At 44.0% G+C, this 26,328-nt stretch overlaps 1 protein-coding gene across 1 annotated transcript; it reads right to left on the bottom strand.

Annotated features, from left to right (window-relative positions):
• KDM4A (lysine demethylase 4A) lies at positions 1-25,684 on the bottom strand. Its single transcript, XM_052800953.1, has 22 exons — positions 25,596-25,684; positions 25,015-25,167; positions 24,564-24,739; positions 23,340-23,454; positions 22,292-22,485; positions 20,776-20,825; positions 20,152-20,255; positions 18,956-19,093; positions 17,788-18,038; positions 16,807-16,997; positions 15,155-15,516; positions 13,260-13,380; positions 12,465-12,643; positions 9,977-10,181; positions 9,645-9,721; positions 8,816-8,871; positions 8,076-8,184; positions 6,970-7,158; positions 6,100-6,270; positions 5,484-5,603; positions 4,745-4,837; positions 1-3,692 (listed from the first exon to the last, which is right to left on the bottom strand). Exons 2-22 carry the CDS (start codon positions 25,150-25,152, stop codon positions 3,552-3,554), a joined length of 3,180 nt encoding a protein of 1,059 aa, XP_052656913.1. The 5' UTR covers positions 25,153-25,167; positions 25,596-25,684; the 3' UTR covers positions 1-3,551.
• Positions 25,685-26,328: the final 644 nt, after the last annotated feature.

Raw genomic sequence — 26,328 nt, 5'->3', positions numbered from 1 at the left:
TTGTCCATTTTGAAGTTAGATTTATTACTCAATCAAATTGAAAACAATGTACAGGCTACCAGAGTCTTGATTTCATCCCATGTTTGCATTAAAAAACAAGCACAACTGCAGACATGTCAGACAACAGAAGCCCCGTTAGAGAATGGAAGAACAGAGATGCATTGGAAGCCTTGGGATATGTGGCTATGCTCCTCAAACAGTGCAGAATCAATTCAACCCAGCTCAAAACACTGGGAAGAGAGAGAAGTGAGGAGAATGGGTCCTACTACTGATGGTACCATCTCTGGTCATCTAAGGAGTCTCCTGATGGAGAAAAAGGTCTCCTAGAAGTCCAGCCACAGGCAGAAACATTACTGCAGTCAGGTGCTTTACGAAGAATAGTCACCTTTTTAAACTTTATAAAAAGTAATCATTGGCTTGCCAAGCTCATCCTGAATTGAGGGCAAACCACTATCGGTTTATAATAAAAATGCTTTTTATGGGTCCAGCCTGAACCAGCCGCAGATGGAAGCTTCATGAAAAATGAAGTGAGGTCTACTGCCTGCAGCAGCACATGCAACAGACCTAACGAAGGGCCATCAGAGCTCCCATTGGGCATATTGAGCGTGATTTCCTACTGAACACATTGAAGAAGCACCTGCCTAGCTGATACTCTGGCAGCACCTTGCCCTCATTGGAATGATGCTGTAACAGGGATAAATACCTTCCAAAAACAAACCACTGGAGAAAATTATTATCAGTCAAGATCAAAGTACAGGTAACGGAAAGCATATGTACCTTTGAGACAGCTGCTCTGTAAAGAGCTTTTATTGCTACCTGTTATACTTCAAGCCATAAACCCAATTGTTTTTGCAAAGTCAAATAATATAGACCCGTCAAACATTAGGGTCACCATTTTTAAGTTCACGGAGAGAAGCCAAAATGCAGTTCAGTCACTGCAGTAGGTAAAGTATGCTCACATTTGAACGATGCAGCACAAGAACTGACGGGAAAATTGGGAAGGCCCTTTGTCTCAGCGTGCAGGATGGCAGCGGTTTCCAACACAGTGCAGCCAACTGACAAGAGCAAATCCGGAGCCTGCAGAAAACGTGGCATAACAAAGCTCCTCTTCCAGAACAAATACTGGGCATAGGAGCTCTTGAAAGTCACTCAGTACTGCTAGAGGTGGGTGGCAAAATTTGCTGCAGTTGAACAACAGCACTCCAAACAAATCCAGCTGTTTTGTACTAGGTCATCATTTTAGAATAAAGCTGTCAAGCCAGGTGTTTGCAGCACAGGTAGCACGTGGCACCTAAAAGGTGCATTTAAGTTATATGGCAGTTTGGGAAGAAAGCCTGAACACAGGCACCTTTTCTCTGGAGAGAGAATGGCAGATGATACAATGAGTATGTTTTTCAGTAATATACAGGTAGTGTTCAGCCTACAAGAAGTTAATACCAAATCTTAAGATACGCTGACAGAACAGAGGCAAGGTTGTTAAGGCCCTGCCAGCTCCTCTCCACGTTTGCTCACGGCATGTCACTTCAGAGAGGTTTACGTACAAGCTAAGACATCAAAGTGCAATTTCGTTCCCATTCCCCAGACCAGAGTAACTGCAGCTACTAGACTCTGGTCTTAACGGACCCTAGTTTTATCAAGCCAACTATCCCATTCATCAGAAAGCGATTTAATACCCTGAGACCAGGAGTTTTGGACATGGGAAAAAGACAAAAAAAACCCACAAAGGAAAGCCACTGTCTCCTTTCAGAATCTGTTTAAGCCTTCCAATACTGATGAATGAGGTATTCCACCACAAAAATGGGACAGAATACCTCTACGCAAAACAGCAGTTGTGCAAATCTTCGCTACTCACATCAGCCTCCTGACCCTATAAAAATGTAGGGATAAGTAAGATTTTCTTTATAAAAGTTGTAGTTTATTTCTTTTCTGATCAAGAGTTGTATCACTACACCATACTACATTTTATTGCTAATCACAAATCGATGCACCGGGGTTTCAGAAGAGTTTGGTTTATAGCGTTGCTATGTAACAAAAGGAAAAAAGTTACAAATCCAGGCTTTGCAGACACATTGCCATGTCCCTATAGAAGCAGGGATGCATTAGGTCTGTTTCACTAGAAAATTCTCCTCTTGAACTGTTTCTGGAGAACACATAACCATAGTTTTCTCCAGCAGGAAAAGTCACCCCATCATTCCATGCAAAAAGAAGGTGGCCAATCTGCTCCACAGCCTAAAGTCCCTTTCCTACAGAACGGGAAAGGAACATGTATTTACATGGCTCCTACTGTGGTGCGTTAATGCTTAAATTACTAGGAGCAAGTTGGCACATCTTCCGGGTGCACCTACTACCCAGCTTAACTCAGCTCCCTATTGCTGGGGTAGCAAGTTCTCTCCAACACAACTGAGATGTGCCCTACTAATACTCTATAAAAATGCTGCGGTAACCTTTGCCAGACAGCAACACAGCAGCACTCCTGCTTCAGAAGAGCATTGCACAGCCTTTCAGTAATACATTACAGTTCAGTGCATGCTTTATCTGTCTCAGACCCAATATTAGCTGTTGTAAGCAAAAGCCTGCAGCCACACGACAGACAGTGCTGCCACAGAAGAGGTACTGCACTGCTTCAGATACCGCTGCCCTGCCATCCCCAACACTGTGATGCTTGGATTTCAAGAAGGGAGAGTTAGGACTCTGTCCCTTTGGTCATTATTGCCTTAGAGGGGGTGGGGAGAAATTCAAAAGAAACTCTTTGGGAGCTAAATGTCTATTGGGAGCTGAAACCCTATTCTTGTTAGATGGCTGCACTGCGCAGGGCTCCAGACAGATTCATTGATTCTGAGGCACATACTATTACAGTTAAACTTATGATTAAGTCAGTCAAAACAAGTATCAGAACAAAAATATTAAACGGAGGGTTAAATAATTTGTCCTATAGGATTCAATTTCACATTTCACCTGTTCACACAAGCACCTCCTGTCTGCTTGGACCTGAACAGCCTACAGCTCAACCCTCAGAAAGGAGGTGCTGAGAAACAAGAGACTGAAGCTGCTTGCGACAAAAAGATGGATATAAATATAAAAAGAGGTTCAATTTCAAGCACCAGTAATACTGCCTGCTCAAGCCCAGGTGTGGTCACCAGGGAGACTCCCAAAATCAGGAACATTATTCAATTAAAACAATAGACTGTACTATTCTGCAGCTGCCAAGATTCCTGGCTACAACTCTCAAAAGAGTTTGCCACCTGTCAAAATTGTCTCTAATAAAAAAAGCAAGACTGCTCGACGAGATGAAAGCAACACCCCCAAGCTGGCTTATTCAGTAAGGACCCAACTTCAGACCAGGAGTCTGCAGGCATCAGCTTCAGCAAATGGGATCTGTTTCACTATCCAACAGCTGCCTTTCAGCTACTGCAGAGCAACAGCTTTTTAGCTTCCTTAAAAAACAAAACAAAAAAACCCTGGATTCGAAGCATCCAAATATGGCCTGTTGTACTGGAGCATTTAAATCCTTAGGGGAGATGGGCATCTTCTTCCTCTGCCACAGGCAGCGCTTACTCCATGATGGCCCGGTACAATGCAGGTTCAATGTAATCTTCACGGTAGCGTGAATTGATCACTCTTTGTCTCTTCCTCTCCTGTCTGACCTCCTTCTCTGCGAAGATCTCTGTGAAGCGCATATCTGAAGCTATTGACTAAGAGAAAAAACAGAATTAGTCACTAGAACACAGATCAAATCCTTGCCTCCACACTCTCCTACTGCATGTAAGAAAGAACCAAGTCAGGATATTTAGGAACATCCAGCTGCCTTCAAAAACTGACCAAACACAAGAAGAAAAATATTTAAGAAACTGGACTTAAAAGTCTGGGGATAAGTTTAAGTGAACTGTAATCAGAGATCTAAAAAAATCACAGGTTTCAAATTTAACTGAGTAGCTGATTTAAGTTCACAATCACTTTCTTAAAGGAATAAACACACTCATGTGTTCCAACTTTCAAGCAGTCTAGTACATTTTGTGCCTTATGGAGCAGGCATGTTTAAACACCTGGTCAGGATTCAGCTACCATACATTCTTTCTGAAACCTCTAACATCCTATGTGCCTGCCAACAAGTTCTGCATTAGGGTGTGCATGATCCCTCTGTAAAGCAAGATACCATAGCATGCGGTCCATAGTTCTGTTTTTTATAATGAGAAGCATAAAGCAACAGAACAGGGACCCAAATGGGCTGTGCAATCTCCATCCTTGGAGATAATCAAAACTTGACTGGAGAGAGCCCTGAGCAACCCTGTCTGACCTCAAAGTTACCCCTGTACAGGTGTCTGGAGCAGCGACCTGCAGAGGTCCTTTCCCACTTGAATTATTTTACAATTTTAAAAAAATGGCCAGCTCTTTTGATGCCACCCTACTAAGAGCTTTTCAGAGCAAAAGGTAAGTGAAGGAACTTGGCCATTCTTTGCACTGGGAATAGACAATGAAACTTAATGAATACAGGCATGAAAAGGTATTAACATGCTGTCCCAAACAGTGGCTCTATGCTATAAACTCCTATCTCTGCAGAATGAGAATTAAGGCCTCTCCAGAGCGAGACAGAACTTTGCTTTTGTAGCCTGATCAACTACCAAGCTTCACAAAGACTGAGAGCATCAGACTGTAATCTTTTGCTGCCATGCACTCAGCTTGTTGTTCAAGGACAAATTAAGTTAAATGAGCTTCTTTAGTAGAAGTTTGCACCCTGATTACCTACCAGCCTTGACTTCACTCTCTTAGGAAGCTCCTCTTCAAGAGTATACACATCATCCCTTTTCACCATCAGCTGTGACCCATCTTCAAATTCCACCTAGAAGAAAAACAGAAGTTGTTCTGCCAGAAGTCTCAGAAGTTAGAACCCTCCCACAGCTACCCAGGACTTGCCTTCTCCTCCCCACAGAGGCCTCTCAGGAAATAATCTTCTACCACTTGAATTTTATAAGATACATATGCAGGTGTGCACACTGCAACAGACTTTAACCAAAACCTCACTAAGCCCATGACAGTAAAAGAAGCCCAGCACGTTTTGGGATATTCTTGTAACACCTGACAAGACAGTCTGGCTGGTCACTTTAACATGGAGTGAACTTAACATTCATCCCTTTGGAAGTGTGCAAGGCATGATGCACTCTCACAAAACAGAGAAAAGCAAATATCAAACTTATTTTAAGTAGTTTAAGCTACAGGGACAGAGTCTGCTGAAGAACTGCAGATCAGCAATTTTTCAGAAGCTGACACTTTCAAGTAGGTAGCCAGATATAAGTAGTGTTGCAAGCAACCACTTTGCACTTAACTCCAGCAACTGTTACCAGCATCTGGCATTGCTGACAAGACTGAGTAACTTCCCCTGAAGTGTTTAAGCATGACTTCCCTATAGCAATGTGCACTTTAAGAACAGCGCTGTTAACGTGATGAGCTTGTTATGAATGATCAATTTCCAGACAACAATTCTGTACCTGGTACATCTGGATGGCATGTGATGCGACAAACTTGGCTCCATAAACTTGTCCATCTGTCCATCTCACCTGCACAACTTCCCCTTCAGCAGGGGGACCTAACTGAAGACAGTCTCGACTCTACAGGATAAAGGAGGAAGGTGGGAGAGACAAGGACAAGGGTAAGAAGCTTCCTTATGTGAAGATTCAGCAAACCACCAGGGAGTCTATCCCAGTCACATTGCACATCACCCAACAATTACTCCATTTTAGAAATGGGGAACTAGGCTGAGAGACATCCACCTATGTCATCTGTATTTAAATCCCAATAGTGGGCCCAACTTCAAAGTACTTCATGCAGGAATGGTATGCAAGTATCAGCAAGTTTTCCTTCAGACCTACCACTGCTAAGCAGCCAAAGATTAGCTGCACTCCTTGTTACACCTGTTCCTGTGTGCCCTCAGTTAAGGCACTCTCATGTAACACCCCTAAGGCCATCTTGCAGCACATCTCAGCCACAACACAACCTAGGGTTGGAACAATTACCAAATCCCCTGGTGTGTTTGCTCTGCAGCAGCAAGAATGGACTTGCATCATGTGCCCTCTACCGGAGCCAGATTCCCACTGCATAACGTACCACAATGTCCTCTGGATACAGGTTATCACTGAAGGAACCATCATCGAAGTTGACCTCGTAGAAAGTCTCCTTTGCAAGGCTGACCACTTCACATTGATAGAAGCGACCATTCTTGTGCTTGCTGATGACTATCTGTCCAGGTGACAGATCCTGGAGTGCAGCCTTAGCTCGCTGAGAAAAGAAAAATCACTTTTTACACAATGACTTAATAAAGAATGTGTTGAGGACCATAGCTCCAGTGCTGGCAGACAAGGAAGCAAAATATTTTAGTTCGGGTGAATAACTCTACGCAAGACACCATCAGCAGCATTTTTAGAAGAGTTCTGTCTCTGGAATTTCAAATGCTTAAAGTCTGATCTGTTAGATGCTGCTGTCCTTAATTTACTCAGTAAATTAAGCTCTGATTCTTCAGAGCAATGCAAGGCCTTTACAGTAAATATTCTCTAATAGATTGTTGTGGTTTTGATGGCTAAAAGGGCTACATGGGAACTTCATAAACTAATCAATCACTTAAACATGAAATTCTATGACCACTCATGCAGCCCGCTGGAGTCCCAGCACTAACTCCTGCATATTAAGCATCACAGCAGAAACCCCGCTATTACTCCTCATTACAACAGCCACAGGAGGGATGTAATGCTCTCAGTCCTTCTGGGCTGCAAACCAAAATACAATAAAGGACCTGACTAAGAGCACTCAGAGCAGCAGCAAGGCTGGGACCAGAATCCAAGACCAACGCTGTTAGATTATACTGAACACTGTGCGAGAGCCAAGCCTTCAATTAAGTTTTAAAAGAATCACATAATCTAAAACTTCTCAGTCCCTCCAAGATACTGCAGTTCAAATCCTGGGAATCACACACCTACTCACCTCTGCCTGAGAAGGAATCTTATGCCTGAAGCAGGTAATGAAGACAACAAATGGCCAGTCATCAGGCTGCATCATGACTCCTGCTGCTTGGGCACAGCTGACATGAAAGGATGTGGGACACCGACCATGTGAGCACTGTACACAGCAACCTGCAATTCTCTTTCTTCGTTTCTTGCAGAAGATGCATTTCTGTGGACAGGAAACTAGAGGTTATCAGTTGGCACTAGCTTTTACCCCACACAAAGGGCTAGCTGGTCTAAGAGTCTGATACTGTCCCATTTACTTTCTGTGAGAGCACTGCTACTTTCTGAACAAAAAGAAGCAAAAGGCTACCAGTTCTAGTTTATGACAAGGCAATAATTCATAAATTTAAAGTAACCCCATAGACAAAAAATGTACATTAAATATCTACCAGCTCAACATGCACAAAGCATGCGACCCAAGGATGCTAGCAATGGGAGATTTTGGATTAAATCAGCTTACAATGCTCTACAGTGAACAAGGCCTTTCAGCACTTGGCTATTAAGTCACAGAAAGACAAGCAACAAGATTAGAATAATGGGCAAAGACACAGAAGTAACAGTTAAAATTCTGTCACTACTACCAGCCACCCAGTTACACTTGGGTCAGGCCTGATGGGCTTTTGTAGGAAAAGAATGTTATCTGTAATGCATTAGCATATACAAAGCAGTTAAAATCATTTCCCCCTCAACACTGAGATGTTAGAAGAGTTAAGTACAGTTGCTTTCTTGCTGAAGACATTCCCCCATTATACAAATGCCTCGCATAACCTGAAGCATCTTGTTGCTCAACAGCAGTCAATAAAGCAAGTTAAACACCACTGTATAAATGTAATTTGCCACATACTGAAAACTGTGCCCCCCTTGCTGGCTCCTCATCTGAATAAACACACACTAGAACAGGGAATGGTTCAAAAAAATGGCAACAGGGACAATTGCCATTTCCCATACAAAGAACAGAGCAGATTAAATTTTTCAGTCTGGAGAGATGACTTGGGTTTGAAGGGATAAGCAAAGTCTCCCAGATTCTGAATGGACTGAAGAGACATTTTGAAACCCTACCAGTGAAGCACAGGTGATCCTTACCAGTCTGAAACGTTGCAGGGGGATTTTGCCAACATCTACAGGACTCCGCTCTGCAATGTTCACAAATTTTGCCTCCAGTACAGCTACAGCACACATCACATGAACCCACCTGTCAGGACAGAAGAGGGGAAAACCAAATTAATACGCGTTAGGCCAAAAGAGAATGATTTGGAGTTTAAGTAAACACAGTTCTGTTGAATTTTGCCATGTAAATCATAATAAATAGCCTCTGAGAACTAGCAGTGTAATCTTCCTTCCTGCTGCAAGTAACAGGGCACATGTGGGGCAAACCCAAGACTGCTTCATACTTCCAATCTACTACTAACAGGCTTAACAGGAGAGCAATTTAGTGTGGCTTCTGCTGGTTGCATACCTGCATTATAAAAGCCCGCCTGATAATCCTCTGTCAGAAGGTACTGAGAGATGTTACCTCATCAGGAAACTTATTTTTATGTGGTACATTATACCTCTGCACATTATACCTCTGCACTATAAAATGCAAAGCAATTAACAGCTGCTGTCAACAGAATGAGAGTGAGGCATTACCTGAAGAGATGATGATTGCTGCATGTCAACACAATGTGAACACACTTTACCATAGCCCCCCCACTAACAGAAAGTGTGAAAGGTGTTGTTGGTCACTCTGTTACACCCAGTGGAGACACTGGCTTTACTAGGTTACCCTCAGCTACTTAGGAATTGAGCTTCTCCCTCAAGGTCAAAAAATCTGGAACACTCACTTGTCATCATTGGCTCTCTGCAGTGCTCCTCCTCGTAATGAACACAAACAGCAGTCCTGGCACAAGGAAGAAAGCATTAGCTGGAAGAGTGAAGTCCAGAGTGGTATACTTGCTTCAGAACTTCCTCCTCAAAATGCATGTCCAGAGGAAGAAAACGGTTTGATGGTCAGAAGAGAGCCAACTACCTTGTACAGATCAGCCCTTTAGCTCTCAAAAGCTGCTACCCTTAGGGCAACAAATATAGACTCGAACTCTGTTGAAGGCAAGCAGACCTACCACTGAACACTTGTTCAACTTGTTTGTTATGGGTTCCTTTTACAACCGCAATACCCCATATCCGTTGAGGATGTGTAAAAGGATCTGGAACAAATAGGAGCAAATACAATTCGAAAGGTTGACCCATTCTGCTGACCTAGAGTCTATATAGTTTTTTGAGGGAATCCCATTCTTCTTGCTGCCTTCACAGGTGCACACCTCCCTAGTTATAAACAGAAGTTACTTTCTGTTTTAGAAATAGTAGCTACCATAAATTAAGACAGACAATGGAGCTATTTCCCACATTCATGCAGAATATCTTCCCTATGACTCAAGTGAGCTCAGCAGCTTTGCACTAGTTAAAAGGATTAATCACTATGGCTTAAAAAAACACCAAAATACAAGAGACTGGCTCCTAAACATTCCCTAAATTGCCTTCTTTTCACAGGAGAGAATAAAAAAACCCCAAAACCCCAAAACAACAACAACAACAAATCACTATGGAAATTAACTTTGTAGCCAAGCTCCCAAATGTACCAGATTCCATCTGTGAGAATCTTAGGAGAAACTTTACCTCTTCTAAGGCATTTTCTGTACACCTGGAGCACATCCAGTCTTCAGTGGCCTTGTCAGGGGATACACCATAACAACCTGGAACAGACACATCTCACTTAAGAGCTTACCTAAACTCAGACCCATGCCCCTAGGACCCAGAAGTAAAGCAGGAAGTTAAATCAACGAGCCTCAGGATTATGCAGTCAACTCCACATTTCAACGGCCAGTACCATCAGGTGAGGGCTGAACTTGATCTGTTTGCACATTAAACAGATGGGTAGAGGCTTGCTATGATGTATAGACTTACTACAGAGAACACTAGAGTTTAGGGTTAAGTCTAGACGCACTCACTTGCATGAACACAGACACGGCAGTTCTTGCAGGTGATGAGTATGCTGGTTCCATCTTCCTCTAAGTAGGGCGTTGAAAGATTGACGTCAGTGCTGCAGCCAGTTGTAGTAAAGCACATTTCAGGAATCAGGGGTTTGGTTCGGATCTTCCCATCCACAGCAGCTGGAGCTACTCCAGAGTTTTGACTGTTGCCTCCACACTCTGCCTATAAAAAATGGACAGGGGAATTTAAGTTTTACAAGTAAAACCGTCTCACATCATCTTTACTCACCCATTATTCCATACATAAATCCAGTTTAAAGAAAGAATGATGGTACTGAAAGACTAAAGAGTTAGTAGGTTAGGTGAAAATATAGTTAGTTTATAAAATCCTCAGCTACTGCAGCTTCAGAATGAAATTATTTTCTACCCAAATGGCAAAACGTAAGGTCTGAACTGCATCCCTCTAATGAGCAACAAGATACACATCAAACTGCATCTGTTCTGACAGAAGAGGGAATCACCAAGCCCACCTCATGTTCTATGGGCAATACCTCTGCTGCATTCCCACCACCCTCTAATACAGAGGATCATAACACTGCTATCCAGCATTGTACCTTTATCTTACCTCAGTATGGGAGGATTATGATCACACAAACAGATACCTACTGCAATCCCCGTTATTTTTTCCTAGTGTAGTTCTGAGCAAGTCTAACAGCCTTTGATGCTAATTTGTTGTGGGAAATAAGCAGACTAAAAATGCAGTTTCCCAGTTAAAGCTCAGGAGACTTTCAGCTAATCTTTTGTAATTTATTCATCTAAACCAATGTCAAACCAAATTGCAATTAGATGTAAAGTTTACAGAGATGTGCTTCTATTCAAGTTACCCTTCTTAACAGCTAAATAGAAATGAATCGTTCTCTTTGAAGAAATGTTTCAAACCATCTTTTGCACTTCACAGGCCACCATAAGAGTAGTTTGCCTCATCTTTTAAAAACATTATTAGAAGAAATTGCAGTAGCAGAATAAAGCTGCACTGTCCCTCCTACAGTGCATCAAGAGGTAGGAAAAAAAAAAAGTGCAGGTAAGCATGACAGTTGGAAGGAAACTGACATGTTTTCAACAAGTCTTGTTTATTCAGATTCTGTAAAACTTACTGATTTACACTGAACATTGCATGTCAAGCAAAAGACTAAATGACTGAGGGAAAGCCATAACAAAGTTGAAGAAAATATGACCTTTTTTTCCAAGCAGCTAGATACTTTTCTTCTTCACAAAGGAAGAGTGACTATTTGTCTGGCATTTCGTGCCAGTTTTTAACTGAATGGGTAACTGAAGTGAGTTCCCAGACTTCCTATAGACTTTCTGAAGTTGGAACAAAGACCCTAACCACAGCTCAAATCTTGGAAGACTTTCTGCTTCACCGCCTGGTGTAGACAGACATTTGAAAACCTGAAACTACAGTTTTCTGCTTAATAGCATTTAGAACTCAAAAAAGCAGCTAACAGAACTTAAACTGTCCTCAAATTGTTAACTTTATACACTGTCAGCACTACTGAAATCCCGATGTACTATGCAGCTTCTGTGTAGAATTTCCAGTCTTAACAAGAACCTACTCTCAGACAGAAATAGCAAGATTGAACAAAAACTATGGTCTATGGTTTTCATGGAATTTCAGAACTATATGCAATAGAAACCCTCAACAAAAATTTGAGGTCTTTATTTCCAAAACTGTGGTGAACACATTCCTAGTGCCACCATAATCATACAGTGATATCAAATATGCTCAGCACATGGGAAGGAACAAACTACCTCTAAGTTGCAGGTCGAGCACGCAATCAAGAAAACTATTCCAAGCTACCTCAAAATTACATAGCTTTGGCACAGCAAAAAATTTAGCGTGGGACTCCTGCCTAAGCATTTAGTCAACATCACAAAAGGGTTCTGCAACCCATCTCAAGCTATGCGTTGCTACAGCTGCACTTTGTTAAAGAGCATTTTCACATGCCACAGCTACTGTCAATATGGATATACTCCAAGAAAAGACAGCTTTCTATCTATGCCATCCACAAACACAACCCTAAATCCTTTTAAGTAAAGGGTTTTCTTCCTTGCCAGCTCCCCAAAGACCACATGCTATGAGTGGATGTAAAGTGTTTTTCAAAGAATTGTAGAAGTGAAGGTGTCAGTGTGGAAAAGAGAAATGGGATTTTATAGTCAGCTCCAGCAACATTCAAGCTCCATTTTGTGGTTTGAGAAAAAACCACAGAACACAAAAACTTCTGCTGAACAGCTGAGCGAGTCCCTGGGAACCCACAAGCAGTCCATCACAGGTGTGGTGAGGTTCACCCAATTGTGCTCTCCTGGAACAATTCCTTGGGAAGACTGCAACACTGATGCAGCTTTTGCTAACCGGCAATATGCAAAATGACGTTTTTAAAACTATGCATCACAGCGGCAACCTATTTGGTTATCTCTATGACAATATTAACAGACTTGGTCTACATACCTGATACGTCTGGAAGAGCATACAAACAGCACAGTAAGGAGACTGCTGAGCCATGGTCCGATTGTATTCTTTTTCGGCCTCAAAATTTGGTGGCCGATTCTGCCACAGCTGGCTAAGTGGCTTGGCCCATGCTTCTGTCTCCTCAGCCTCTTCTTCAGGAGTTAGCTGCTCTGATGCCTCTGCAATAAGAGGTCATTAACTCAGTGATTATATGTCCTTTTATAGATAACCTTCTTGCAAATGAAACTAAATAAGGCAAGAAGTTATGAATGAAGATGAAAGAAAGACTGCCAGAAATCAAACTGACAGAAGGGTGATGGGAGCCAGTAGCTCGGTCTCATTTTTAAGAGCCTTCTACTAATCAAGCAACCATGCAAACACAAGATAGGCTTATTGGGTGAGAACAGCATCAGCTCCAAATTACATCAAGACTAAGGCTGTCAGTCAAAGAATCTGGTGGTGGTTTGTTTTTTTTTTTTAAATCATGAATATTTACATCAATTACTAGAATGCTCTAAGGCAGATGCTATTAAGCAACAGTCTCTGGTACCAGTTTAATTTTCTTTTCAGAGTTGTGACTTTCCAAAGAATGGAACAAGAAAGAAAGAAGACACCACTTGAGAGAAAAGTTTAATGAGGCAAGCACAGAAAAATGAGATAAGCACCTTGTCTAGGATGCAGAGGTGTCACTTGCTGACTCCTGTTCATCGCCAGTAACTTAATGGAATACCCTATACTGTCCACAGAAGCTAAGACCCTCTCTACAGTTTCCCAAAGAGCACAAGGCTTACTCACCATCATCACTAATGCAGTCTTTAACCAAGAGCGGGTGATGGCGTGGGAGCTTGCTCAATGGCTGGCGACGACCCTTGGACTTCTTACTCTCCTTCATTGATCTTATGTACTCCTTTGCTACCTGGAGGAGGAGAAGCAATTCAGCAGTCAATTAGCATGTGTCCTTTTGACATTATTTTTAAAGGAATTTATTTTGAACTTAAAGAAACCTCCACAAAATGCACACATGCTTCCATAACTTTATTTCTATCAAACTAACTTCAGCTCTAAACTAGCTAAGTTTTTGAAAGAACTGGTGCAGCAGTTTTGCTAGGAAAAACCAGATAGAGCTGTACTAGCTCTATTGAGCCATTAGAATAGAGACTTTTCACAGGTCCCAACATAGCTTTTCATGCAAGTCTGTTTATATAAGAATCATGTAAAAGACAGAAACAAAGAAAGACAAATTGAATGGTTCAACTTAGAAGAGTCACTCATTCTGCAAAAATCCTCAGTTTGTGTGTGAAATTAAAAATTCCAAATTAAAAATAAAAAATAGTAAAATGAAAAACAAATTACAGAGTTCATTGGCATGTGGAACTAACAGGCTTATTTTAAATGAAGGAAAAACTTTCACCCTCTCTGCTTATTACTTACATTGATGTCTTTCCAGACAGACTGAAAGAAGGAGACTACAACAATAGTTAATTTCTCTTCCCCTTAGCCTTATGTAAAAATAAGTGACACACTGACAAAATTACTACCAACCTGACAAGCAAGACAATGATTTTAACAGCCCAGGAAGCCTCTCACTAGATAAGAACTGTGCCTCCCGCCCCTTTTCTTTTATAAATCCGTTATTCCTTTAAGAACAGAAGCAAATCTTAGATTAAATGCATCTTACATTTTTTTAGATCACTTCCTTTTCATAAAAGAAGCCAGAAAAGAGCATAACAATAATTATCTCTCATCTCCTACATAGAGTTGGATACAAGACTTCTAAGAAACAGAAATGCTTTTATTCAAATAGAAATTAGCATTCCCAGTTGCCATCTGATGGAAAATTTGTTTCAAAATACACCACACTGGGGAAAACGATCTACACCCATTCAAAATTTCACCTTTTCCCTACATGGAGTGAGCAATGGAGACATCAGTATCAGCAACATAATTTCTTTAGTTTAATTATCCATGAGAACTCTTTCTCAGTTTCAGCTTAAGTATCAACAGATTTGCCCATTTGCTGTTCTGTTTCTGTAATTCCTGAATTTTGAAGACATAATCATTACCTGCCTCCCACTCTCTAAACACAGATTTAAAGAGGGAAACAAAATAATTTGGAAAGACACCACCAGGTAAGATTTTAACTATTACAGCCTTCTCTTGGGTTGTCTAATAAAACATTCATTGGCAGTTCTTAAACACTCAGATTTACATTCTCCAAACCAATAATTTTTGTTCCATCATTTCTTTTTTTAAAAGGGACACACACATATATAATATGTATGCAATTTTATATTAAAAAAACCCTCAAACGTATTAAATGTGCTCATAATAAAGGCTGGATTGAACTAGATTAATTTTAGGTACAAATAAGTGTCTCTTACTATAAAAGGACCTGAATCAGCCTGTTAACACTACCATGTCAAAACCACCAAGCTACCCTTCACCTTAAAGCACTTAAATAATTTAAAGAAGTCCTTAAAATAAGAGATCTCCTTGTTTTCTAGAAGAGGTAAGAGTATAAGACTTTCATCTTAATTCTTGTTTGTTTAGCAAACCCCATAGGCATTAAAAAACACATTAACAACTAAGCAACCTGTTATGCAAACACCAATGGAATGAAAACGTAATCTGCACAGATAGGAAGTTTTGTAATACAGCCCTTAAGCTTTCAGTACTCTTGCCATTCATACCTCTGCCAGTTGTTGCTCATTCACACTGGCGGTGGCACTGGCTTGCTTTCCTGAAGTCTGTTCGTTGTCAGATCCGCTGGCATCCCCTTTAGCATAGCTATGGACTGTAAGCACCCCAGCTGGCCCAGGAAGAGTTCGTTTTGCCAACAGATCAGTCGATTCAGAGTCTGAAGAACCAGAATACGCAGGCGAACTGGACTGAACACTGGACGTTGCACTCTGCTTTGAAGGTGGCAACACTGAAGTGGAATTTGAAGCATGTGAAATGGAGAGATCCAATGCAGCTGCTTCTTGTTCTTCTTCTTCTTCCTCCTCAAGTTTCACCGTTTTCAGTTCTTCAAATTTGGCTGAGTCCACACGATCTAGAAGAAAGCATATACTGACTTTTTCTGAAGTCTGGGCAGTGGAGACAACATTTGTGCAACCATTTGCACAAAGCCAAACAGGAAAGCAAACTGCTACACACAAAAAAGTGACACTAAGTCATGTAAAGAGTAGATAATTAATTCAAACACCTATAAAACCATGGGTGGCTTAGAAAGAGAGAATAAAAGCATCTGCTCATGGCCTCTTCCAGCACAACAACTATGGTATATCAAACAAAACCAGCAGACAGTGAGTTCAAAATAAACAAAGAGAGATGGTCCTTTATACAGTGTAGCTAAACAGCCAAACTCCTGGCCACATGATGCTGTGGGTAAGAGGTTACAAGGGTTCATGGGAGACTTAACAGAAGAAAAATAAAACCCCAAAACCAATAGAAGATTATTAAATACAAGCTGCAAAGGGCTGGAAAACAGAATACTAGAGGGAGGCATCACAGATTTTTGCCCTGTTCCTATATTGTTCCAAAGGCCACTTGCTCCTCCCTTAAGAGCAAGGATAACTGACTCATTACAAGCCACATTAATTTTCCTCCAGCCTACTTATTACAAAATTACAAATAAAACATCTATACAGCATACCAGACCCACACTACCAGGAAGTGTGCATATGTTTTACTAAGCAATTTCTAGAAACACGTCACATTACACAACAGGGATACAGAGGACCTTAAGACTACTGAGGCATCCAATAGATTTCTGTATGCAGGCAGGCAAAATAAAAAGGGCAAAAATCAAAAGCTAGAAACACCAATTTCTTAAGCAAGTCTCATGCAATACTTCCTGTTCCCTTTAATTCAGCTGAAGGGCAACATCCCCGCGACCTACCTGGTCAGTCAGTCATTGAAGCAGCTACAGGATGGCTGCCTACACCTTTGCTCTCCCCAACATTTTTTTACATAATTCTCACTGGGGAGTTATCCACAGATAGGCTACAAGGGCTAACAATTCAAGCTGTGGTTATTTCATTTACTCAAACCAGCAGCAGAAGTGTCAGACAAATTTAACTAAGGGGCACAATGTAAAATTGTTCAGATGCACTCTTTGGTCTTGAAAAATCAAATGGTAATATCTCAAGTCTCACGACAGTAAATTTTTGAAGTGCTTGCCATGGCTCTGACAAACTAGTGTCTGCTTTTCTGGACACAACAACATCCTACCAACCAGCATTAGACGAAAGAGTGCCCCAGATTAAGCTCTAGCAGCTTCTCTCCCTGAAAAATACTACCCTGTTCCCCCATACCAGGATAAAGCTTGACACGCAGTTACCTGGATGCTTGAGCCTTTGTTCACCTTGCTGCACAAGTTCACTTGTAGGTCTCTCACGAGGCTCTGCCATGTCCACTTCATACTGCGCAGAACTCAGCTCCTCCTTGGGGAAGGCCTCGCTCTCACTCACCTCCTGAGGCACTTCCAGGCAGACCCTGTGCCTTTTTGTTCCTATGCGATGCTTGGGGATGCTGCAGAAGACGAATCCATATGTCAGGTTACCAAACACGCAAGCGTATTGAATTTCTGTCTGAATGCACGAAATACAGCCTGGTTTGGATCAGTGTTTTATGAGACAGCATCTGGCAAGCCAAATAGTTTCCGAATTATTCTGAAGAGTTTTCTTTGCCTTTACAGAAGCAGAGTCAGTAATCCTTTGGGATGACTCCTCAGCATCTGTTAATCATGTATTAAGCAGCTATGTTCTAGCCAGGCATTCTTTACCTTAAACAGAAAGAATCCAAACAAAACCCAACCCAATGCAAAACAACAACAAAAACACCCACCACCAAAGACAGCTTTAGGAACCATAGCTGACACTGGCTGAAAAAGATTTAACTGCAAAATGTAAGATGATTAGCCTGCCCACCTTCAGCAACCAGGAACTGCACACCGATGTTGCAGCTTGCAGCACTGATGGTACTGCAATTTGCTAGCAAGTACTGTCCCACGATTCCAATACACCCCCTTTTTCTTCTGGCCTCCCAGTGTACGGTGCACGCTTCCAACCCAGGCTTTGGATGTCTGTCCAAAGACGAGGAACTACCTTCCAAGCTGGTGCATTTCCTGTCTATCACAGACCATCATCAATGTGGACTCAAACAGTAAAAAAAAAAATTAAGAGTAAAATGTATTCCCAAGAAAACAGATTATTGCTAACTCTGACTGCTGTTGTTCTACCAGAATGGCAAACTTTCAACTGCAGCTGGGTCCAATTTCTAATAATCCAACAGAAAAGCAGAGGACTAAATAAAGCATTACCTTTTTGTCTCATCCCCATCCACTTCCTCTTTGCACGTCTCTCCTGCTTCCATTTCCTCAGCACACTGTTTCCCATTCTTGACTTTTTGCATGAGATCCCCTTTAAGGAACTCTGCTGCCTCTGGGGTTGGAAGAGCATGGTCAATGACAGTCACGTCCTTCCCGGCTTTCCAAAGCTTGTAACGATCTGGCTGATACTTCCTCACAAACACATCCATGGAGATCTTCACCATGTCCTTCCGACAAGAGCACTGAAGTCACAGAAAATATTCCAAGTAAGGCCACATACTCAACAATTCTACTCTGCATTCCTATATCACTTCGCTTTGAGGAGCTTAACTGAAGAAAAAAAACCCCACAGTTAATTGAGCCTCAGAACTCTCAAGACTCTTTCCTAGGAAATCAAAAGGGCATATATTAAGTTACTAAAAACTGGGCTGAAAAGCCAGCAAAAACTACAAAACAGGAAACCAGATGCTATTGTGATAACTAAGAAAGCAAGCTCACCAGCCTATTTAAAGAGTTGCTGGTAGAAGCTGACTGTTTTAAAATGAGCTTATACAAAACCAGCCACCAAAACCAGAGACTATAACGAGGAAGTTGGAGCCATACAAACTCTGGGCTGACCCAGAGCAGTAGAGGTTCCCCTCATCCGGGCATGGTTACAACTAGTGCTTCAAAGCATTCACTTGAATATAGCTTCTGCAAACATAACCCATGTTTGTAAGGCACCTCTACAGGGATGTAACGCTATCCGGTCTAAAGGTTCAGCCAAGATACTTATTTTGATAAGTGACTTAAGTTACCAAAGTCATACTTGTAGGCTAAACAGTCAATAAATAATGGTTAAAATATCAGACAAAATACTGACAAATCCTGACCACCAAGCACACCCTTTCATCTTTGGAAAGACAACCAGTACCCTGCTTTTCTTTGAAGCCTCACTTGATCTACACAAAGCTAAAAACCCTGTTATATGCTATCCACAGCTCAAACAAGGACATGAAGCAGGAGGCTGACTGGACATGGTTACCGTATCAGAAAGCAGACATCACATTGTAAATGGACAAAGCACTGAATTCACTCCCTTAGAACAAACACTGGGGGCTTAATGAGCAGCAGAGCATTAGGTTATTTGTACGCAACAGGATGGCAACAGACCACTTACCAGTACAGACTGCTTTCCATACTCGATCCACCGAAGAGTAGCAAAGTTGGTAGATTCAGCACAGTTAAAGCCATGATTAAAGCCAGCATGATAGCTATAAGGAAAGGTTATCATGAACTCTCCAGCCTCCTGTGTCACCTAGAAGACAATTGAGACACCGCATTGTTCACAACTTAAGAGTCTACTTGGTGGGTCTGAATAAAAGGAGCTCCTGTAGCCCTCATACAGTGTATCCAAAACCCCCACCCACAGATAGTGGTTGGAGTTACGTGCTGCAATGGATAGACTTGATACTTAAGTTCACTATTCTCCTACTTATGTTAAGTATCTGTTTACTGGAAGGCAACACTCAACAGTTTTTTACTAAAACACAACACAACTGGTCAAAATAGCACAGAAGGTGGTTATACATATGAAATACTCTGTGACAAGCTATGTGAAAGTCATAAAGGTACTTATCTCTGTCAGCTACAGGTTTGGCTGAGCAGTATCTAAGGCCAAGTAAAATTTCTATCCACACACAGCTTGGAAATTTACTGCTATTTTCTTTTGCTGTTCATATTCAAGTACAACTCTAAGTCAGCCTTCCACTGCTGCTCTTCAACATTTCCCCGCTGTCTAACAAAGGTTCATGACAACAAAAGCCTTCAGCTGCCCACATAGATGCGACAGTACTTCTGAATAAGGACTCAAAGACTAGATCTTCAATGTGTATGTGTGGGGAGCGGGGATGGCAGGTTATCATCTGAGAAAGTAAGGAAGTCTCTAACGTTACTAATGTAATGAAAAAAAATTAATAGGGAACAAGCCATATTTTCTATTGAGAAAGCAGATCAGAGCAAACAAAATTAGCAGGGGACAAGTCTGAAACAAAAAAAGAACAATCTCTCTTCACTGAATACAGTGAAGCAGTGAAGTTAATCTAACACAGGATGTTGTGTACGGTTTTAAGTTTAAAAAAAAAAAATCACAGAAGACAGAGTCTTTGTTTTTAATAGTCCTTGACAGACTTTTCTGTCTCAAACTCTTTGAGGCCCCAACTGCTGGATAAACAGAGTGGGAAAGGATTGCCTTATACCCACTGCCCTGTTCCTATTTTCCTCTCTAAGCATCTGCTATTGGCTGCTGTTAGAGATGAGACAGGGCTGCATGAACCTCTTGACTGAGCTGGTATAACCGTGATTACTTTTCTACACCTTATCAAATGGGATGCCGTATTTCTTCAGAATTGATGGAGAGATGAGGGTCATCTTGTGACGGAGAAACGCCTCACAGCTTTGGGCACTTCCTGGAAAGAAACCTGTTTAAAATAAAGGCAAGGAGAGATGTTACCATTCTGCTGTGAACTAAGTTAACTTTTTCAGTAATTTTTAGGAAAAGTTACTGTCTAAACAGTACTTTTCCCTAAGCCTACAAGTATGGACCACCTTATCTGAAGTGTGCTAGCTGGCATTCTGAAGAAAAAGGGTAACTCCTGGAGATTCATCTTTAACATGCCAGTTTGAAAGAGCATAAGAAAGACCACACATAGAAGGATCTTCCCTTGGCTATAACCTTCCAGTTCTAATATTCAATAGTTAAGGATTTTCTCATTAAAGGTGAGACAGACCACAACTGCGTTATTTGTAACGTGACATTTCTTTTGTGTGTATACTACAACAAACACTCAGAAGTAATATAATCTATATTCTAAAAGTTCAGTCGTGCCAGCCTGTGCTCTTATAAATGTTACAGGCGTGTTGTACTCTAAAAGAGCTGAAAACCATTGTGGCTGTCCATCCCACCTTCCGCAAAAGGCAGGACATGAATTGCCCGATTACCTTTTGCAAGTCTTTCCAGTCGCTTCCCATGCTCTGGAGGGATAGAGTACCTGCAGTCATAAGAACAAGTCTGTTAAGTTCAAGTGACATGACAAAAATCTCAAAGTTTGACTGGAAATCATAAATGGATGTCAAGGCGTGAATTACTTAAAAAAAAAAAAAAAATCCTCCATCTCTACACTGTCTCTTTCAAAGTTCAATGATATAAAGCTAAAAATCTTTATCACGGACTTTTACTTCTCTATCCCAAGAAAAACCAAGAGCCAAAAGCTGACCATCTCCTCTACTGACTTTTGCTTAAGCTGTCGAGGGAGTAAAAAGTCTGATGTATTTAATTAGATCTGCACAGCAAAACATGAATTACAAGAAGAAAGGGAAGAGCACTTCCTGACCCATCTCTGCTCACAGCTGTGCAATCACTAGTATGCTCAGTGCAAGGAGGAACACAGAGCAAGAGAGAAAATGGAATCATCTCTCTCAGCTGCTCAGACCATGATGGGACTAAGTCAGACGCAATGCCACATCCTTAACATGAGCACAACTTGTGGCGTGCTCTTTAGGGCTACATCTCTCTCTTTCTGTACACACCTTTTTATGGACACCACAAACTCCTAGTTGGTTTGACTGCAGTAAATAAAACCACCTACTTAGCTTGCTTTCGCTCTGGAATAGAGTGCTATATTCTTGATGCGAGTTCCTTGTTAAATAAATCAGACTAAGGTATCAGCAAAGTTAACTTCTTCCATGTACTACTGTAAAAGAAGCAATGCACAAAAGGTTTATCTGACTGAACTATTGTTTTGTGTTCCTACGCTATTGCCACTGCATGGGGTTGTTCATTGGTCACATCATGCTAGCTATTATTTTTTACTTCAAAGTTGTATTAGAAGGCAGCCAAAAATTTGTTTCCAACAAAAGTGCCATGGAAACAATTGTTGAAGTTGCTTGAGAAATTTGTGAACAGAAGGGAATGATTCACTCTTAAAATGCAACCCATGCTACAGAAAAATTCGGGAGCCTCCCCTAAAAACAATCATGAAAGCTCAGACGCTGGATGAACCGCTCAGCAAGATCCACTATCCTGCTTTTAGATCTACAATAAATAGCTACATTTCAAAGTCTGTTAAAAATTGCCTGTTCCCCTAGTGCTTGCGTGACAACAGACATATTACCTCTGTATGGTCATTTTAGAGCCTCAGGAAATCATAAGCATGTTTTCCAAATTCTGGCCCTATCGTAGCAGAGAGTGTCCACCCTATATTATAATTCTGAAGAACTCTTTACATCAGGACAGCAAATGGACTTTCTAGAAGGTAACCAAACAAATGCTACTGAGGACACGCACTGCTTTGCAGTTCCTTACAGGTTTCTAGCATTCTTGCCGTCAGATACAACTGCAGTGCAAGATCAGAGGGATGGTAATTCCTTTAGTCAACTCTTGTAACTTCACAACTTCGACTCCAATACTTCATGGTATTGTTTTTCTGCACCTAGAAGCTTCCCTAGAAAATCTTACCATGACTTGGGTTCCCCAAAATGCAAGTAATTAATACTGTAGAGATCCATGTCCTCGGTATGCCAAGCAAAGGAAGTTTTCCACATGCCAAAATATAGGTAAGGAGTATTCACTCCTTCAATGGTTATGCCGCTTTCATTCTCCACAATATCCAGGATCGTGTTCAATCTGCCAATATTCCACGCATCTACATGCTGCAAAACACAGGCCTCATGTTAAACAAGCATTATGAAGAATTCAACCACACAACTAAGGCGACAGTTGCAAAAGCTAGCAGATGCTTGTGACACAGCACATCAAGACAAATCATCTACTGGCACAGCTCAAACCATTAGCTAGTTCACCTAAAACAAAAGTTTCGCATGGTGTTAGCTTACATACTGATTGTTTACTAGCCACATTTATGGAGGAAAAAAAAGTTATCAGCCAACTTAATGATTAGGAAGGAGAAATAACCATGAAGCTACAGACTTTACAGAGCAGAGAACAATAGTGCGAGCTTGAGCTGATGTCTGAACCCTCTTGAACAGAAACACTTTTCATTCCAAACATCTTTTAAAAGAATAAACCATCATAATTTAGGAGACTACCAAGTAGAATGCACACCCTTTTCTAATGTTTATCATCCTAACACATAATGGCTACAGAGCTGTCCCACAAAAACGCATGCAGTAGTGGATACCAACACAGTGTGTACTCACTGATCAACACTTCCAACTCCCATATGCCTTTCGGGACAAAGCAGTACAAAAGCAACACTTATGCAACAGCGGTGTTTGCTTTCTTGAACTAAACTGTATTACACTGAAGCACTAACAGAGGTCCCTTAGAACATTACCTCTATTAGCGTTCTTTAGCTACCTGGGTTAAACGGAGAGTATGTTATAAACATGTGGTTTACTGTGTTCCTGTCTACTCCAGAAGCTGGAAGTCTGCTAAGACTATCGTTAACTCTTTCTGCAAGTTAAGAGTCAAATGCTACATTAGTATTTATGGAATGCAATATACAGGGACAACCGTTACTTGAAAACCAAACCAGTTTTCTCACCTTGTCATAAAGTGTGCCATTAACATCAGCGCCGTAGATAGGGGCATTGAATGTAAGGTTCTTCCAGTATTTTCGTTCAAGGTCTTCAAAGTCCGTGTAGCGGGGTGTGCAGTACCTGAAAAAACAACAAAGATACTAAAGACTTCGCAGTTTGATACTTGACGATTCTAAACCAACGTCTTCCACCACTGAAAGAATCAAAAGCTACAATAAAAACACCTAATACATGTTATCAGCCAGACCCCTAACTCCCAGAACAGCTGTGACAGCAGCCACAGCTCTGTTCCTGTGAGACTTGGGAACAAAGGATCAGGAAGAAAATTACCTCACCCATTTCTCAGTTTACTTTCATTTTTGCTTTGTGCGCTTCTCTTGGGTCAGAACAATTTCACTTTCTATTTGTTGCTACTTAGCAAGGAAGGATGTAGTCAAAACCAGAAATGATACAAAGAACAACTTGGGAAAAAAAAAACCCACACCAGAACCAAAGTTTTCTACCACTGTAAAGGTAACATCCAGACTCACCTGCTAGTAAACTGGTCAAGCACGCTCAGTTTACCAACAAAATACCAGCTCTTGATGTCCCTTCCCTGCTAACTATATACTGGCCTCTTTGTGCAGCACTGGGGGATCAAATTTACACTCTAACACCCGTTTAAATAGGGGTGTGTGTGTATACATATGTATGTTCCAGACAATCACATATATAGCATAAATGAGTAATTTTCATTGAATTGTTCTATTAGGGAAACAGAATCCTAAGATAACTGATGCGTACTGCTCTTGCAAGATAAAATAAGCTTCAGCAGACTGACTGCAGCTGGCAATTCCAATGCTATTTCTAAACAGTTATTTCAAGGCTCTTTTGCTCAAACTCCTTTTAAAGCAATCTTTTCTCTGTCTCCTTTTTCACGTCAAGAATGTTCCTTTCTCTGCTACCCTACTCAGTAAGTATTTCAGTGGTCTAGCTCTTGGGGACGGACACACAGACCGACGGGAGCCCACAGCGGAAACAAAAAGTTCTGCCGGCATTACGTATCCTCCTGCCAGGTGACACAAGCCACAAAGGTCCCCCATCCGCACGGCCGGTTTCACAAGCACATGCCACCCGCTCAGGGCGTTACGGTCACGCCGCTGGTGGCACCGGCACCGGGGGCCCGGCCCGGGGCAGCTGGGGCAGGGGGAACGCCCGCGGTGCCCATCCGCACGGGGACGCGGACGTACTTGTCGCTGTTGGCGATTCTTCTGAACTCGCGGACCGTCATGGCCTTCTTCTGGATGTTGTACTGCGTGAAGAGGCCGGACTGCCCCGTCACCACCTGCTGGATGGGCGCTGGGATGACGAGCTCGTCGATGTCATCGTAGCACCGCCGCGGCTTCCACTCCTTCGGAGGAACTATCTGCAGGAAGCAAAACGCACCCGCCGTAACCGCCGCCCGCCGCCCGGGAGACCGTCAAACTTGGGCCAACGGAGCCGAACACCCCCGGCCGGGGCCGGGGCCCAACACCCCCCGGGGCCGGGGCCGGGGCCGGGGCCGGGGCCGGGGCCGGGGCGCGCCCGCCCCCCCGGCGCTGCGGGACAAACAAAGGGCGGAGGCGGCCCGGCCCCGCTCGGCGGCCGAGGCCCGGGGCCGGGCGGCGCGGCCTGCGCCCGGGAGGGAGGCGGGGGTCGCACCTTGGCCAGCCCGGCGCGGTGGGCGCCCTGCGACTCCACGTAGGCGATGTACCGGCTGAAGTCCCGGAACTGCTCCATGGTGGGGCGGAAGGTCATGATCCGCGCGCTGGGGTTGAGGCTCTCCAGCTCCGAGGCCATGTTGCCGGGCCGGCCCTGCACGGAGGAGGCGGGGGGGGCGGTGGGTGTGTGTGGCGGGCGGGCGGGCGGGGGGGGGGGGCGGGTCGGCCCGCGCACCCCTCCCCCACGCCGCTCCGGGCGGGCCCCGTAGCCCGCGCACGCCCCGCCCTCTCCGCCCGCCGGCCAATCGCCGCGGGGTCCGCACCAGCCCTGCCTCCCCATTGGCGGAGGGGCCCTGCCCGTCAGCACCACGACTCTCTTCCTCCTCACAGCGGAGAACGCCACCGATCCACGCCCCTCCCCCCCACTCCCCGGCCGGGGCGAGCCCGTTCCGACGCGGAGGGCTCCGAGTCCCCGCCCGGCGTGCTCGCGTCAGCAGGGCGTCCCTCTTCTTCGCCGCCTCCGCCCTCCCCCCCCCCCCCTCCGCCTCCGCTCCAACGCCCGGCCGCCGTATCCCTCCGCACCACGCGCCCAATGAGTCCGGCAGGCCACCGACGCCACCGCGGCCGTTCCCCACCGCCCGAGCCCCGCCCTGCCGCCCCGGCCCGCCCCCTTCCCCTCCGCCACCCGCCCCGCCTCCGCCGCCGCAGCCAATCGCTGCCCGCTCCCGCCACACAGCCAATAGGAATTCGACGGCGGGCCGGGGCGGGCCAGCGAATCAGGAGGCCGGGAGCGGGGCGGTTGCTAGGCGGACGCGCCGAGGGCCGGGCCGGCGGGCAGGCAGTCGCTAGGGGGCGGTTGCCAGGGAGGCCCGGGCCTGCTCGAGGCTCCCGGGGGGGCCGGGGCGGCCGGGGCCCCCACGGCAGTCACGGCGGGCGGGCCCACCCACCCGCCGGCTCCGGGACCCCAGGGACACCCGCCGGGGGCGGGGGCAGAGCCCAGGCCCGAGGGCGGCGCGGCTGCACGGCCTCACAACGGGCCGGGGCGGGCCCGGGCTCCGCGGGGCTCCCGGTCCTGCCGTCGCCGGAGAGGCCGGGATGGACCGGCCGAGCGGGGACGGGAGCCTCGCCCGCCCGCCCAGCAGCCGTTTGCTGTCAGATACGGCAGGCTGCAGCGCGCCGTCCCGGTGCAGGGGCCCGGGGCCCGCCCTGAGCGGCCGGCGAAGGCGGCTGGGCCCGGGGCCGGCGGCACCGGGAGCCCCGGGGGCCTTCACGCCGCCCGCGGGGCACCCGGAGCCGGCGCAGTCCGGCCGTGCAG

This window comes from Harpia harpyja, chromosome 11 (assembly GCF_026419915.1).
Source record: "Harpia harpyja isolate bHarHar1 chromosome 11, bHarHar1 primary haplotype, whole genome shotgun sequence".
NCBI lineage: Eukaryota > Metazoa > Chordata > Aves > Accipitriformes > Accipitridae > Harpia > Harpia harpyja.
The sequence above is the reverse complement of the archived record's forward strand: the minus strand, read 5'-3'. Positions and strand labels throughout refer to the sequence as shown.